At 36.9% G+C, this 15,889-nt stretch overlaps 2 protein-coding genes across 2 annotated transcripts; both read left to right on the forward strand.

Annotated features, from left to right (window-relative positions):
* The first annotated feature begins 3,117 nt into the window (after positions 1–3,117).
* Positions 3,118–4,065, forward strand: LOC121401270 (olfactory receptor 1-like). The gene has a single exon (XM_041585617.1). It carries the CDS (start codon positions 3,118–3,120, stop codon positions 4,063–4,065), a length of 948 nt encoding a protein of 315 aa, XP_041441551.1.
* A 10,485-nt stretch (positions 4,066–14,550) lies between these two features.
* On the forward strand, positions 14,551–15,474 carry LOC108710345 (olfactory receptor 1). The gene has a single exon (XM_018251482.1). The coding sequence runs from the start codon at positions 14,551–14,553 to the stop codon at positions 15,472–15,474; it is 924 nt and encodes a 307-aa protein (XP_018106971.1).
* The last annotated feature ends 415 nt before the right edge of the window (positions 15,475–15,889 follow it).

A 15,889-nucleotide genomic window follows, 5' to 3' on the forward strand; every position in this document is an offset into this window, starting at 1 on the left:
CACCCCTTTAATGGTTCAAAGAATGCAGCAGGTAATTATCATACCAATACTCACAATGCTTGTTATTTTATGTGGTTTCAAACTCTCTTGGTTTTTAGTGAACTTATGCTTCATGGTGACCTTGTTATATTCAGAGAAATTCCACATATAGAAAAAACGTATCTGCCACAGAGCTTTACAGGATCCCATAACTGCATTCGAACTTGGGCTTGGATGCCATGGCTTACTTTTCCTGAGCAAACCTTGTGCATTTTATTGAATATAGTGTTTTATGTATAACATTTGTTGCCATTTATACCTGTATATTCTGCTCACACGTGGGCTGCTTAGATTTTTTTGCCAGTCCTGGTTTTAACTCCCAGTCCGGCCCTGTGTTGATGTTTAGGACATTAATTACATATTAATCTCTGCATCCAAAACATTACTCATCTAATTTACCTGCTACCATTGCTGGGTAGCCCCAAAGACTGGGATAAGATTCACACACTGTGCACTTAAATTCTGATGCGGATTGCACACGTTTCTGAGCTGCCATTTAATGAAAATCTGAATTAATTACAAAACTGCATTATATTGTGACATTTATATTCTATATAAACAGTATATTGTGTATATTGTGTCAGTCCCTAAGCTCAGGTAAGTGAAGGCAGCACAGAGCATTATTATTATTATTATTATTAACATGTATTTATATAGCGCCAACATATTGCGTAGCACTGTTTCTGGGAATCAGCAGAAGCTACTCTTTAAATGGTAAAAAAATGAGAAGCAAATTTATTTATTTTTTATCTTGATATAAGTATTGTATTTTATAATTTATATGGCACCACAAATTTACAAACAAGGAACTTTGACATAGTTGACCTGCTTAAATATATTGCAATATATGGACAAACAATCCCTGTTTTGTTTAAAGGGTAAGGCATTTTTTAGTAGCTGTATGCACAAAATGTCTCTGTCTTAAATGTATTGATAATGAGTGCAGAGGACCACAAATTGACAGTCATTTATGTATAAACACAAACAGGGGTACACTATAGGGGTCATTTACCAAAACCCTGTACAGATGTGCAAGACCTCTGAGGGGTGCAGATACGCTGGAAGAACTTTATTTAAAAGGTTAACCAGAGGCCTTTATCATCCAAAATAGAGCACAAAGGGCACCCATCAATTTATATTGATTGGAAAGTAGCGTGCAACAGGGGAGAAACTACAGAGGAAGAAGAAATTGGCTGCAGGGGGGACCAGGAGGTACAGGGGGTCCCATGAAGCCCTAATCAATGACCTGGTAAAACAGGTCAACCTCTGCATATGTGGGGGGCCCTAACATTAATTTGCTGTGGGGCCCAGTATCATCAAGTTACACCACTGGCATGCAATATGCAAAAAATAATTGCAGTGTTCCCATTTTTTTTGTACTATGCATCCTGTCTTTCATGTTGTATATGTACAACAATATATTTATATATATTTATATATTGTGACAATAATTATATTAGTGCTATGCAATTTAATATACACTTGAAATGAGGTTTCTACCCAAAAGAGCAGAATGAAAATGAAAACCATATCACAATTAAATGTAAAAATCCAATTGTATGATTCCTTTAAGAGCTCCTAGGGGTAACCTTTATTTTCAGACTTCAACAAGCTCTTTAGGGATTAGAGACTATCTTACAGAAAACATTTAAATACGCTATTTTCCCTGCTGCTTCCATAGACACAGGACGACTTGCAAAAGCATAAGAAGCATCAGTTTCTTGTAATCTGCAAAGGCTTCCACTTTAGATTGTAAGCTCTTTTGCACAGGGCCTTCCTCGCCTTTTGTGCCAGTGCTGGTCATTATATAAATAATGCTGTATGTTCTATGTGTGTAATTCATGTGATTTCTTTGTATAAACATATTTATTTTACAGCGCTGCGCGATATGTGGACGCTCTAAAAATACATGTTAATAATAAAATAATAATAAAAGGCTAATAGTTTACTTAAAGGTTAAAGATTTTTATACACTCCTTTTATTTTTCTTTCTCTCTTACCTACTTGTTTGTATAGAACAGGCTTTATAGTAGTAGTAGTAATTCATTTCAGACAGAGCAAAGTGTTACTGTATAAATGTTTCTGTATAACATGCTGCCATTTATTGAGCCATAATAATGCATTCATTTAGGCAATGCTATAAGGGAAATGGATTAAGGAATAACACTAGATAATGATCTTGGTTGTACAGGTATGTGACCTGTTATCCAGAATGCTCGGGACCTGGGGTTTTCCGAATAACTAGAAATTCATTTAAACATTAAATAAACCCAAAAGGCTGGTTTTGCTTCCAATAAGGATTAATTATATCTTAGTTGGGATCAAGTGCAAGCTACTGTTTTATTATTACAGAGAAAAAGGAAATCATTTTTAAAAATTTGGATTATTTGGATAAAATAGAGTCTATGGGAGACAGCCATTCCGTAATTCGGAGCTTTCTGGATATCGGGTTTCCGGATAAGGGATCCTATAACTATAATATGATAAAATGATTACGTACAAATAGGAAAATTAATTCAAGAGACGCAAGTACATTTTGAATATGGAGTGTTGTTGGGACAGCCATTTACAAAAACAATTGAAAAAAATAAAAGAAGACCGTTCAAATCTATTAAAGGAATGCAGGACGCAGCTTGAAAGACTTAATATTTTTAATTGGGTTATTATTTCTTGAGAAGGGGTGCCAAAGAGTGGATACGATTACCGTGTAGCAATATTTATATCCAAGTTCAATATAAAAATGTGTTCAATTATCTTTTTCGTTTATAGGATGATGCAGAGGGCATTCTTTGAGATTTATGAAAAGTATTGGTATGGATTCTCTACTAGAAGGGCAGACAGGTTATGAATGTCCCTACCAAGAGGGATGAGTGATTCATTGTTAAGGATCTGAAACTTTTCAGACTGTACCACCTTAGTGGAGGCCAATCCGTTTTACTTGACTGAAGGCAGGACATCACCTGTCTTATAATGACAGCTAAATAGGAGCTAGATCTGGAATAAGTAATAATTATGGGTATCTGTAAGGTTCCAAAACATATCTTCTGTTTAACTTAAACTAACACCATGGAATTTGACATGAATTACACAATTCAGAAAGATTTCCACCTCCTGGCATTTTCAAACTCTGAGAAAAATCAGTCTTTTTTTTTTATTTTGGTTTTATTGATCTACTTACTGGCTGTGCTTGGGAACATGAACATTACAGTTCTTGTATGTCTGACTCCCCAGCTGCACACCCCCATGTACTTCTTTCTGTGCAACCTGGCAGTCCAGGACATTATCTCTGTCTCTGCCACCCTGCCAAAGCTGATGGTCATCACAATTACAGGAGACACCGCAATCTCTTTTCATGGCTGTTTAACACAGATGTTTTTGTTTGCATTCTGCACTGATACAGATTTTTTCTTACTGGCTACCATGGCCTATGACCGCTATGTGGCTATTTGCATCCCTCTGCGTTACTACCTCATCATGAATGTGAAATTGTGCATCCTGCTGGTGGTAACTTCATGGATTTTGTATGTGATAAATGCAATGTGCTTCTCTTTGCTGCTATCTAATTTATCATTCTGTAAGTCACATGATCTCAATCATTTCTTTTGTGATATTAAAATCCTAATGGAGATCTCATGCAGTGACACCTCACACATCAAACAATTGCTGTCACTTGAAATACCTTTTGTTGGGATTCTTCCACTTATGCTCATTCTTACATCCTATGTGTGCATTATAAGTACTATCATAAAGATGGGGACCTCAGCCGCTAGAGTCAAGACTTTCTCAAACTGCTCTTCACACCTGACAGTTGTACTACTCTTCTGTGGCACCTCTATTGGGATTTACATGAAACCAAAGTCAAGTGATTCTTTAGAACAAGAAAAATTGCTCTCTTTATTTTATGTTGGCATTGTTCCTATGTTAAACCCAGTAGTGTACAGCTTGAGGAATAGACAGGTTTGGTCTGCGGCAAAGAGAGTACTTGAAAAATATATACTTGGAGCAAGGCTACCCCCCTGGTTCTAGACCTTTACAAAGTACACATATGGGACCTGTTATCCAGAATGCTCGGGACTTGGGGCTTTCCGAATAATGGATCTTTCTGTAATTTGGATCTTCATACCTTAAGTCTACTAGAAAATCATGTAAACATTACATAAACCCAATAGGCTGGTTTTGCCTTCAATACGAATTAATTATATCTTATTTGGGATCAAGTACAAGCTACTGTTTTATTATTATTACAGAGAAAAAGGAAATCATTTTTAAAAATTTGGATTATTTGATTATATTAGAGATGTCTTTTCCGTAATTTGGATCTTTCTGGATAATGGGTTTCTGGATAACGGATCCCATACCTGTAATATAACCTACCAATAGATATCAGTCACACTTAGAAAATGCAAATTTCTAGTTAATAGACATTATACTTTCTATGGTCCTATGGATAAACAAATTTAATTTCAGGTACCGGAAGAGCCTTTTTAGACGCGCTCCCTCAGCTGAGGGATGTACATACATAAACTTTGAGGCCAGATTACATTTTAATAAATCCTCATAACTGGCACTACCTAGGGGCAGATTTATCAAGGGTCAAAGTGAATTCGAGGGAATTTTCGAAGTAAAAAAATTCAAAATGCAAAGTAATTTTTTGGATACTTCGACCATCAAATAGGATACTTTGACTTCGATTCGAAGTAAAACCGTTTGAATATTCGACCATTCGATAATCGAAGTACTGTTTCTTTAAAAAAAACGTTGACTTCAATACTTCGCCAAATTAAACCTGCTAAGTGCTATGTTAGCCTATGGGGACTTTCTAGAGCATTTTTTTTACGTTTTTCGAAGTCGAAGAAAAATCGCTCGATTGTTCGCTGAAATCCTTCGAATCGTTCAAACGATTTTACTTCGACCGCAGGATACCCAAATTCATGAAAAAAACTTCGATATTCGAAGTGGAAGTATTTCAATTCGATGGTCAATTTTCTAAGTAACTAAATTTAACTTCGAAATTCGACCGTTGATAAATCTGCCCCCTAGTGTTGAAAGTATTTTGTTTTGAGGCAAAACAAAAATTTCAATTATTTTCATGCAACAATGAATACAAATACGAGTTTGCACATCTGACCTTATGGTAGGCTTAGTAACTTGCTGTCTTTCTAAACGAGGAACAGTTTTGCTGGGGAGGGCACCAACCACTGCTGTAGCAAACACACGTCTAATAGATATAACTTGAACTCAACTTGAATAACCTTGAAACCTCTTGTTTTAAAAAAAGCTTGACTGAGCTCCACATTGCTCTCTGGCAGCCTTCAGGTGGAGCTCAGGAAAGACCTATGTATCTCCCTTTCACCTCTAAGGAAGAGCTTTCTCTCCGTGTCTCATGCAGGGCAAAGTAACCAGGTATGTGTTTACACCACTTTAAATGTGGATGCTCTACACTTAACTGACTGTGGGCTTGAAGAAGGAACTTAAATGTGCGTTGCCTACAAGCCATGGGATGGATATAATAATTTTCGTCATGTTGAATTATACCATATTCGTTGTTTTAATAATTTTAATAGCAGTAAGTTCAGTGAGCACTGCATGAGAGCATAGGTGCACCTTTTTGCAGTGTTCAAGATATGAAAGCTTGTGTCTATAAACTAAACAGTTACCAGCAACCAAGTATTTTATTTTGTTTTTATTCCTCCATCCAACCTTACAAAGTTATGTTTCAGACCAGTGTAACAGTGAAACCACTAAAGTTGAAATTTGAATAGTGCGCACACTGACATATCAAACCTACATCCCACCACCACCAACTTGGTGACCGGACCCATTGGCTAAAATAAAGGCAGACCCCCCCATAAGATTATTTTACAGGTAACCAGTGGGGTATTATGATTTTGGTGGGAGGGTTCTTCTGATCGAGAGTATGTAATAAGGGATCATACTTGCAAGTACTGTCATGGAATAAAGATGTACTTTCCATTGACTTCTTTGACACGCCTGGTTGCTTGATCCAAACTATTTATTTCTTGTGTTAAGAAATTGCACAAAAGTGAGGGGGAAATTACAGAAAATTAATTCACAACTTTCCATGATCTTGAATGATGTCATGATTGCAACTGCAATAGTGTGGCAAAATCATGTCTGCATTCTATTTCTCTTTTTGAGAAATGATTCCCTTATAGATTCATAGGCATATCTGAAATGTTATTTTAATGCTTAACATTAAGGGGCCCATTTACTTGAGTGAAGGAATAGAGGAAAAATAGTTTGAATTTCCAATGTTTTTTTTTGGCTACTTCGACCATTGAATGGGCTACTTCGACTTCGACCTTCGAAGAGTACTGTCTCTTTAAGAAAAAACTTTGACCCCCTAGTTCGCCACCTAAAAGCTACCGAAGTCAATGTTAGCCTATGGGGAATTCCCCATAGGCTTTGGTAGCTTTTTTAGGTCGAAGAAAAATCGTTCGATCGATGGATTAAAATCCTTAGAATCTAACGATTTTTCGTTCGATCAAACGAATTGCGGTAAATCCTTCGACTTCGATATCCGAAGTCGAAGGATTTAACTTCGGCAGTCGAATATCGAGGGTTAATTAACCCTCGATATCCGACCCTTTGTAAATCTGCCCCTAAGCTTCTTGCTGCAGTTCATTTTCCTTCTTCTTTTGCCATAACCCATTTCTGCATAAGCTAAGCAAATAAGGAATATATCATAAATCATATCTTGGTAGGATGGAATAATCAAAATGGTCATACTACAATGTATTATCTATTATGCTTAGAGGAAATTCAGCAGCATATAAGAAATAACATAGCTTGCACCATATATCTACCAGTTGAATAATTGATTGATGGGGCATTAGATATTTATTGATAGAGGAGTTTTGCAGCAAGTGCCTGTTTTCTGACACCATCTCTTGTATTTAGATTAAGGGGGAGACATTTTTTCTGTTTGTTATTTCTTGAGAAAGGTCAAAAATGGGACCGAAAAGTTGAGAATAATTTTTTCTTTACTTTCACAGCATTATGACGTCTTGGAGAGTGTCTGTTTCTGAGAAACTTTACCTATAATGTAGGAGACAGTGCCCATGTTTTGATTATATATTGGAGTGCACCACACATGGGCACATGGGACTGTATGTATATATATGTATATATATAAACCATCTGAAAGGATCCGCACTCACAGGACTTATAGATAAAAAGTGATGGGTTTGTTTGCCAGACACAAATTTGCTTCGAATTTGCTCGATTCGCTAAATAAATTCGCGAAACGGGTGCGAAAATTCAATGGCGTCTAAAAAAAACTGTCGCCGTCGTCCAAAAAATGGAGATGCGCAAATTCGTCCGTCACTAGTTTCGGCCCAACCCAAGGCCTTTCTCAAAGTACTAAAATAACAGCGATCATGCCTTAAATCTACATTTTGTCGGGAAAACAGCAGCAATTAGTGACGTGTTAACATTGTCATACTTTATCAACAACCACCTTATTACATATCACTGTAGATAGTCTAATATAGTGCAAACCCAATAAAAACAACATTCATTAAAAATTATTTAAAAACAAGGCACCAAATAGCAATCATAGTTGTAACAAATGCACAACTTATAACTACTGAATAAATACAAATAATTGCTAAGGTGTCTATCTCTGAGCGGGTGTTAACTATAGAGGTACCAGACATTAAATGGCTACTAAGCATTATCTACTGATGCAAATCGGTTTAACCTCTTGTGGTTCTTAAATTTATAGTTCTATATACCTCTCCATATTATTTACTCTAAGGCTTCTTTTATATTTAACAATATATTGAATAATATTGAACAATACATGTATATAAAATTAAAAATGGTGGCATAGTTAAGTAATGTCAAAGATTTTAGAACTGTTATTACATACTCATGTTCTTTAAAGAGTGCCAAACAATTGTTAAGTAACATGAACTATTCCAAGTCATTCTTAGTCAAAATCCATCCTTTGTGTGTAGTCCCTTTGTCTACATAATGTTTGTGAGATATGTTACTCCAAAACACTCATACCAGCCCTGTTTTCAAAAGGTGTTCATTATGAACAGATTTGCTGACACTCTAACCTTTGTTTGTTGAAGTAATTAGCTAGCTGTTTTACATAAAAGCTTTTACTCTTCAATCCAGTTGCCTCCCCACAGAAATAGAAACCAGAAGACAGAATTGAAGATGCCAAATGTAATGTGTTCAATTTTTATAAAGGTTAATCTATGTAGAATGGTAAAACTCCCTATATTGATTGAACCATATATCAAATATTTTTCAGGAGATGCTGTTTATGATTGTCGACCCTTGTCACTTACTCCAACTGATAACGCAGCACATCGAAGGTCCTGACAAATCACTGAGCGTGTGTTTGACTTACTGAAGATGTACTTCTGTTGTTTGGACCATTCAGGGGGTGTTCTGCAGTATTCACCCAGTAAAGTGTGCGATATAATTTTAGCAGCCTGCATTTTATATAATATTGCAGTGGATAATCATCTACTGTGGGTTCTACAATTACCTGAAGCTATTGAAGGTGATCAACAACATGAAGATCCTCCTGTTCATCCCGCAGAAGCAGGCCAACATGGCAACCAGGTCCGGGAGCAAATCATTCGTTGACACTTCTCTTGTATGTTCATTTAAAATGCTATCACACATGAAATTCTGCTTAGCTTACAAATGTACATTTCACCAATTTCCATTCACCACCATTATACAGAATGTTTGGGGAAAAGTAATGGCCCTGATAAATATTTTTTTTATTATTTTATTAACATGTATTTTTCGAGCCCCAACATAATGCACAGTGCTGTAGAATAAATGTCTTTATATAAAGAAATCACATGAATAACATACATAGAACATACAGATTTACATGCATAATGACCAATACCAGTACAAAATGCGAGGAAGGTCCTGTGCAAAAGAGCTTACAATCTAAAAGAGGAAGGGAATGAGACACAAGGTGTGGGAGGGGGTAAGATCAGACATAAGCAAAGTGAGAGATGTAGCATATGGTATTGCATTTGGTAGCTAAACAGAGTGAGGGTAGGCTTCTCTAAATAAGTGCGTTTTAAGAGATCTTTTGAAAGCAGAAAGGTTGGGAGAAAGTCGGACTGACTGTGGGAGAGAACTCCAGAGGAGGAGTGCAGCCCTTGCAAAGTCTTTAATGTGAGTATGTGAGGAGGTAATGAGAGAAGAGTTGAGTAGCAGGTCAGTAGAGGAGCGTAGTAAGCGGTTGAGTGAGTATCTAGAGATGAGTTCAGAGATGTGGGTGGGGCAGAGTAATGAAGTGCTTTGAATGTCAGGGTAATTAGTTTGAATTTTATTCTGAGAGGTAGCGGAAGCCAGTGGAGGGATTGGCAGAATGGCGAGGCAGAGGAGGAGCAGTTGCTGAGGTGTATAAGCCTGGCGGCAGTGTTCATTATGGACTGGAGAGGTGACAGTCTTTAGCGGGGAAGGCCAATTTATAGAGAATTACAGTAGTCTAGACTAGATATGATGAGAGGGTGAATAATAATTTTGGTGGCATTTTGGGTGATAAATGATATTTTGGATATGTTCCTTAGGTGAAATGTACATGATTTAATAAGTGACTGGATATGAGGATTGAAAGACAGGGCTTAATCTAGGATAAACCCAAGGCTTGGGGAGATGGGGTGATAGTTGAATTGTTAACTATGATAGATACGTCTGGGATATAGCAGGTGTTAGTTAGGGTAAAGAGAACCATGTGAAACTGTGAAATTGGGCTGAAATGCATTAAAGTCTATGGCTGACAATCTTTTTTGACGTGCAACAAATTGTGCAACAATTTTTTGACGCATGACAATTTTTTTCACCCATTAGTGTCTATGGCCAGAATTTTTGCTGTGAAACTTGGTGAAAATTTTAGCTCATCACTAATCAGGAGAGGAGAGATAGATCTGAGTATCGTCAGCATAGGGGTGGCATTGGAAACCATGGGGGAAATTTACTAAAGGGCGAAGTGGCCAACGCTGGCGAAAATTTGGCAGCGTGACATGATTTTGGCACTTTGCCGATTTACTAACGGTAGCTGGCGTAAATTCGCTGGTGTAATTTCACCAAGGAGATAGACTCTGGCGCAACTTCGCACTCTTAACACCAGGCGAATTTCCAGTCTGGTGAAAGAATGTTACTACGCAAATTCACTAAGTTTTTGATTTTATTGACCGTTACCTCTATTGCTAGACTTGCCTTCGACACCTCAGACCAGTCGAAGTGCAATAGAGTAGATAGGAGTTCCTCAAAAAAAAGTTGGAAATTTCTCTAAGTCCCAAAAAACGCTGGCGTTTTTTCCTATATAAAGGGAGATAGACTGAAAAAGATCGTACATTTTTTTGGGGGTACCCTCCTTCCCCCCTACATTTGCTAACATATGGCATATAAACTATACTGTGGGCACATGTGTAGGGCATTATAACAACTTTATATAATTTTATTAAGGTTCCCTGGCCTTGTGTAAATGAAATGTATTTGCTGCAGCATATACGACCATTGTACTTTAACTGCACGCCGTATGCTAATTAGCCAACGTTAGCGTAACTTCAAACTGCTGAGCGTAATTTCGATGTAGTAATTTCACCAGCGTTCGGTACCGTGTGCGCAACTTCAGATCTTCGTGAATTAGCGTTGTCCAGGCGAATTTACGCCTGGTGAAGTGTTGCGACGTGCGCGAAGCCAGTGCTGGCGAATTTTCTCCGGTTAGTAAATTTGCCCCTATATGAGTTAATTTGTTTGCCTAGGGAAAAAGAATAGAGAGAAAAATAAATATTTTGCTTTGGGGCCCCCATTTCAGTGTGTATGGAATTCACAAACTCATAGGCCATTCTCACTCAGGTCAGTAGTAGAAATTGAATTCAGTTTTATTTACATTAGTTTTAGGTCAACTACTCTCTGAGCATTGATGATTCTTGCTAACTTCTAACCCATTAATGGTATTCTATCTAAGCAAAAAAAAAATTCAAAAATAGTAGTGCTGCTACTGCAGAATTCTGTACTGAAATTCATTTCTTATAGCGCAAACAGATTTTTTATATTTAATTTTGAAATCTGACATGGGGCAAGACATGTTGTTAGTTTCCTGGGTGCGCCCAGTCATTTGTACTCTGATAAGCTTCATTCTTTACTGCTGCACTGCAAGGTACATAGTAACATAGTTAAGTTGGGTTGAAAAAAAGACCAAAGTCCATCAAGTTCAAGCCCTCCGAATGAATTCAACCCACATATATACACACATTCACACCGACCCCCATACACTCACGTATTATATTATGTTTGTCCAAGAAATCATCCAAGACCCTCTTAAAAGCATTAAGAGAATCAGCATCACAACATCACCCGGCAGTGCATTCCACAACCTCACTGTCCTGACTGTGAAGAACCCCCTACGTTGCTTCAAATGAAAGTTCTTTTCTTCTAGTCTAAAGGGGAGGCCTCTGGTACGGTGATCCACTTTATGGGTAAAAAGGTCCCCTGCTATTTGTCTATAATGTCCTCTAATGTACTTGTAAAGTGTAATCATGTCCCCCTGCAAGCGCCTTTTTTTCCTGAGAAAAAACACCAACCTTGACAGTCTACCCTCATAATTTAAGTCTTCCATCCCTCTAACCAGTTTAGTTGCACGTCTCTGCACTCTCTCCAGCTCATTTATATCCCTCTTATGAACTGGAGCTTAAAACTGCACTGCATACTCCAGATGAGGCCTTACCAGATACATACAAAGTGGCAAAATTATGTTTTTATCCCTTGAGTTAATGACCTTTTATATGCAAGACAGAATGACACTTGTTATCTACAAAAATTCCGTCTCATTAAGGAAACCCCCAACACACTGCCATTTAGTGTATACCTTGCATTTGTATCATTTCTTCCAAAATGCATATCCTTGTATGCATCAACAATGAATCAAATTTTCGAGTTTGCTGCCCAGTTTTCCAGTTTAGACAAATCACTCTGCAAAGTGGCAGCATCCTGCATGGAACCTATAGTTCTGCACAATTTAGTATCATCAGCAAAAATAGAAACTACTTTCAATGGCCACCTCCAGGTCATTAATAAACAAGTTGAAAAACAAGGGACCTAGTACAGAGTCTTGCGGTACTCCACTAACAACACTGGTCCAATTAGAAAATGTTCCATTTTCCACCACTCTTTGTAACCTATTCCTCAACCAGTTCTCAATCCAAGTACATATACTATGTTCTAGGCTAATATTCCTTAACTGTTAACCTTCTATCAATCAAATGATGTTGGAGTGATATCACCTAGCAGCCTAACAACAGAACAGTGTGAAGGTAATAGGATACCAGCTTCCTGCCACCTGCTTTGCTGGTTTAGACATGAAAATGGCACTCAATAGTAAAAAAATCTCCAATCATGTGACATTTTGTAGGAGAAATAGCTTATCTTAAAGCAGGTCCATTGTGAAGTGCTGGCTCTTGCTGAAAGCACAGGATTAGGCACAATGACCAGAGACCTGTGCTGCTTGCATACCAATATTACAGCTAAAAAAATACATTTGTTGATTCAGGAATAACATTTTATATTATTTGTAATGTAGAATTATTTGTAATGTAGAAATAAAAACAACATCATAAAAATGAGAGGATCCCTTTAATTTTGTCATTGGGAATTCACCATTCTCTTTATGTTAGGTCAAAATAGAAAATGTATGATTTTAATTATTTGTTAGATTAAATGTATGTGGAAAAGGACTGTGTGTGTGAAAATAAAACAGAAAATCCATATTTATTTATTCCCTTCTGTAACAAATTGTACCTGGGGCTACTCGTTATTTATAGAGTTCACTGGGCTCTATTGGGATTAGATACACTCTTAATGAGGTTGAGAAATCCTTTAAATGCTCTATTTCTCATTCTGTTTTTTAATTGCAGGATCATTTGAAAAAGCATAAGAAAACATCACATTTTTCCTCCAGATTTAATCTCTACAGTTGACTTTGATATCACATATCCTGCTCAACATCGTTCTGGGTGGTGCCCCTGTGCAACATGTCTTGTCATGTAAGCTTCAGTATAATGCATTAAGCTTTCTTCATTTTCTATTTAATTTATCTGACTTGATGTGTAAATCTAGAAAAATCCCCTCAAACCTACACCTTCATAACATCTTATTTGTGCATCTGCCATAAGCCAAGACCTTTGATTGATGTGAATAGTCATGGCGTTCTGAATTTTTCAAGTTTTTTTTCTGTAAAACCTAACAGTACTACTTCATTCACATTTTCATCCCTTGCAGGTGTCACGTTGGCCAAGAAAAAAATTCAGTGCAGACAAGAATTAATTAGTTTTTTTATTGTTTTTGTACAGAGAAAGTGGTAAATATTAAACAATTAAAACTCCTTCAACCCATGGAAGTATCTACTAGATTTGTAGTGGACATTCATTCAGTAAAATTTCCAGGAAAATGTATTTCTTCCATTTACATCAAAGTTTTTGCCACTCCTCCATCTGTAACACCTATGGCTAGATTCAATTCCATGAGAAAATGTTGTTTATGGTTTACCATGTGAATGGGGCAAGATTTAATTTGAGGAAAGAAACTTTCCTCCTAATTTAGTTCCATCTTTCCCCTATAGACTTTAATAGAGTGTTTGAGTGAAGTGGACCAGATTCAATCCAGTGAGAAAAAGTTATTTAATGCTTTATTACGTAAAAAGTCATGGACAAGATTCAATTCGAGGAGAAAAAAAATTCTCCTATTTCAGTTCAAGGGCCAGATTCAATTCAGTGAGAAAAGGGTTTATCACATGAAAAGTCATGATATGAGATTCAATTCAGAAAAATGATCTCACTGTTTATCACTTGAAAACTCTATTGAAGTCTATGGGAAAAAACTGTAATTAATTTGGAGAAAAGTTTTTCCTCCTTGAATTGAATCTTGTCCATTACTTTTCACATAATAAACCATGAGATAACTTTTTCTCACTGAATTGAATCTGGCCCAAAATGTTTTCATATAGACTACAATAGAGTTTTCATGTGATAAACCGTGATATAACTTTTTATGAATTAATATAACTTTTTCTGAATTAAATTGCATCTCAAATTGAATCTCGTCTTTTCACGTTTTAAAACTTTTCTCGCTGAGTTGAATCTGGCCCAAAGTGTGGACTCAACATGCACAGTTATCAACAGGTCTATGGTTGGTGCAAATACACAGTTTCACTTGTTCCACATAATAAGAATAAATAAATGATTCTCATGGTTCTCTAAATTATTCTCATTGAATTGCATCTATCTCTATGAAAAAATCTGGAATTGAATTAGGAGAGTCTCACCAAACTGAATCTCTTATGTGAAAGTGCTCAGCCGAGCTTGTCTCGTTGCATGACATCAACTAGTATCCAGTATGTCCAACTAAATTAATCCTAGTTACTTTGATCTGGGTACAGTAATGTGTGTTTGTAATGGTTCCGGTATTTTTTCCTTTCTATCAAAAGGTGACAAAGAAGAGTAAATGAATTCCACAATTCAAAAAGATTTCCATCTCTTGGCATTTTCTCGCTATGAGGAAGATCAACCTTTACTATTTATGGGGCTTTTTATGATCTACCTAACTGCTGTGCTGGGAAACATGATGATTATTGTACTTGTATGTCTGGTATCCCAGCTGCACACCCCCATGTACTTCTTCTTGTGCAACCTGGCATTCCAGGACATTATCTTTGTCTCTGTCTTCCTGCCAAAGCTGATGGTCATCACAATTACAGGTGACACCAGCATTTCTTTTCCCAGCTGTTTAACACAGATGTTCCTGTTTTCATTATGTATTGGTATAGACATTTTCTTATTGGCCACTATGGCTTATGATCGCTATGTGGCTATTTGTATTCCTCTACGTTACTACCTCATCATGAATACAAGAGTGTGCGTCCTGCTGGTGACAATGGCATGGATTTTGTATATTCCTAATGCAATGTGCTACTCTTTGCTTTTATCAGGTTTATCATTCTGTAAGTCACGAGAACTTAATCATTTTTTTTGTGAACTTAAAATGCTGCTGGAGATCTCATGCAGTGACACCTCACATATAAAACAATTCATGACAGTTGAATTACCCTTTGTAGGCATTCTTCCATTTGTACTGATTTTAACATCCTATGTGTACATTATAGCTACTATCATAAAATTGCAAACCTCAGCTGCTAAACTCAAGGCTTTTTCCAGCTGTTCTTCACATCTAACAGTTGTATTGCTGTTATGTGGCACTTCTATAGGAATTTACATTAGGCCCGACTCTCAGAATTCTCAAGAACAAGAGAAATATCTGTCTTTGCTATATACTGGTGTTGTTCCAATGTTAAATCCATTAGTGTACAGCCTGAGAAACAGAGAGGTTTGGTCAGCTGCAAAGATATTACTTGAAAAATATGTACCTTGAACAACATTATAGTCTGATTCTAACTTATCTCAACAGCGCATGGGTTTTATAAGATCTCAATTGCATTTCTTGGGGTAATTTACCATACTATCTAAGTGTGAAGATAGAAGAACTATCTAGCCATGAACAGTCTCTTTACAAACAGTAATCAAGATATTACATAACAGAAGGTTGCAGGGAAAACTGTACTTTTCCTGTAGACCAGAGGGGTAAGGTAAGTTCCTCAGGGAGAGGGGTGCAGGCATTTACTCTCTTTGATCTACACATTCTGGATGGAATGAATGGATAAAAAGTATGTGGCAGGAGAACTTGCTAGGAGAAATTAGAAGGCCACTTCCTGTAATAGATCACTTTAGCAGTGAGATATAGGGTTAGGGTCATTAGAAGAGTAACTAGAGGCTCTGACTAGGAGAGT

Source organism: Xenopus laevis, chromosome 3L, assembly GCF_017654675.1.
Source record: "Xenopus laevis strain J_2021 chromosome 3L, Xenopus_laevis_v10.1, whole genome shotgun sequence".
In the NCBI taxonomy this organism is placed as follows: Eukaryota; Metazoa; Chordata; class Amphibia; order Anura; family Pipidae; genus Xenopus; species Xenopus laevis.

Bases quoted from the DNA above. Each gene is read 5' to 3' on its own strand.
- LOC121401270 (XM_041585617.1), top strand. From the start codon at position 3,118: ATGAATTACACAATTCAGAAAGATTTCCACCTCCTGGCATTTTCAAAC.
- LOC108710345 (XM_018251482.1), top strand. From the start codon at position 14,551: ATGAATTCCACAATTCAAAAAGATTTCCATCTCTTGGCATTTTCTCGC.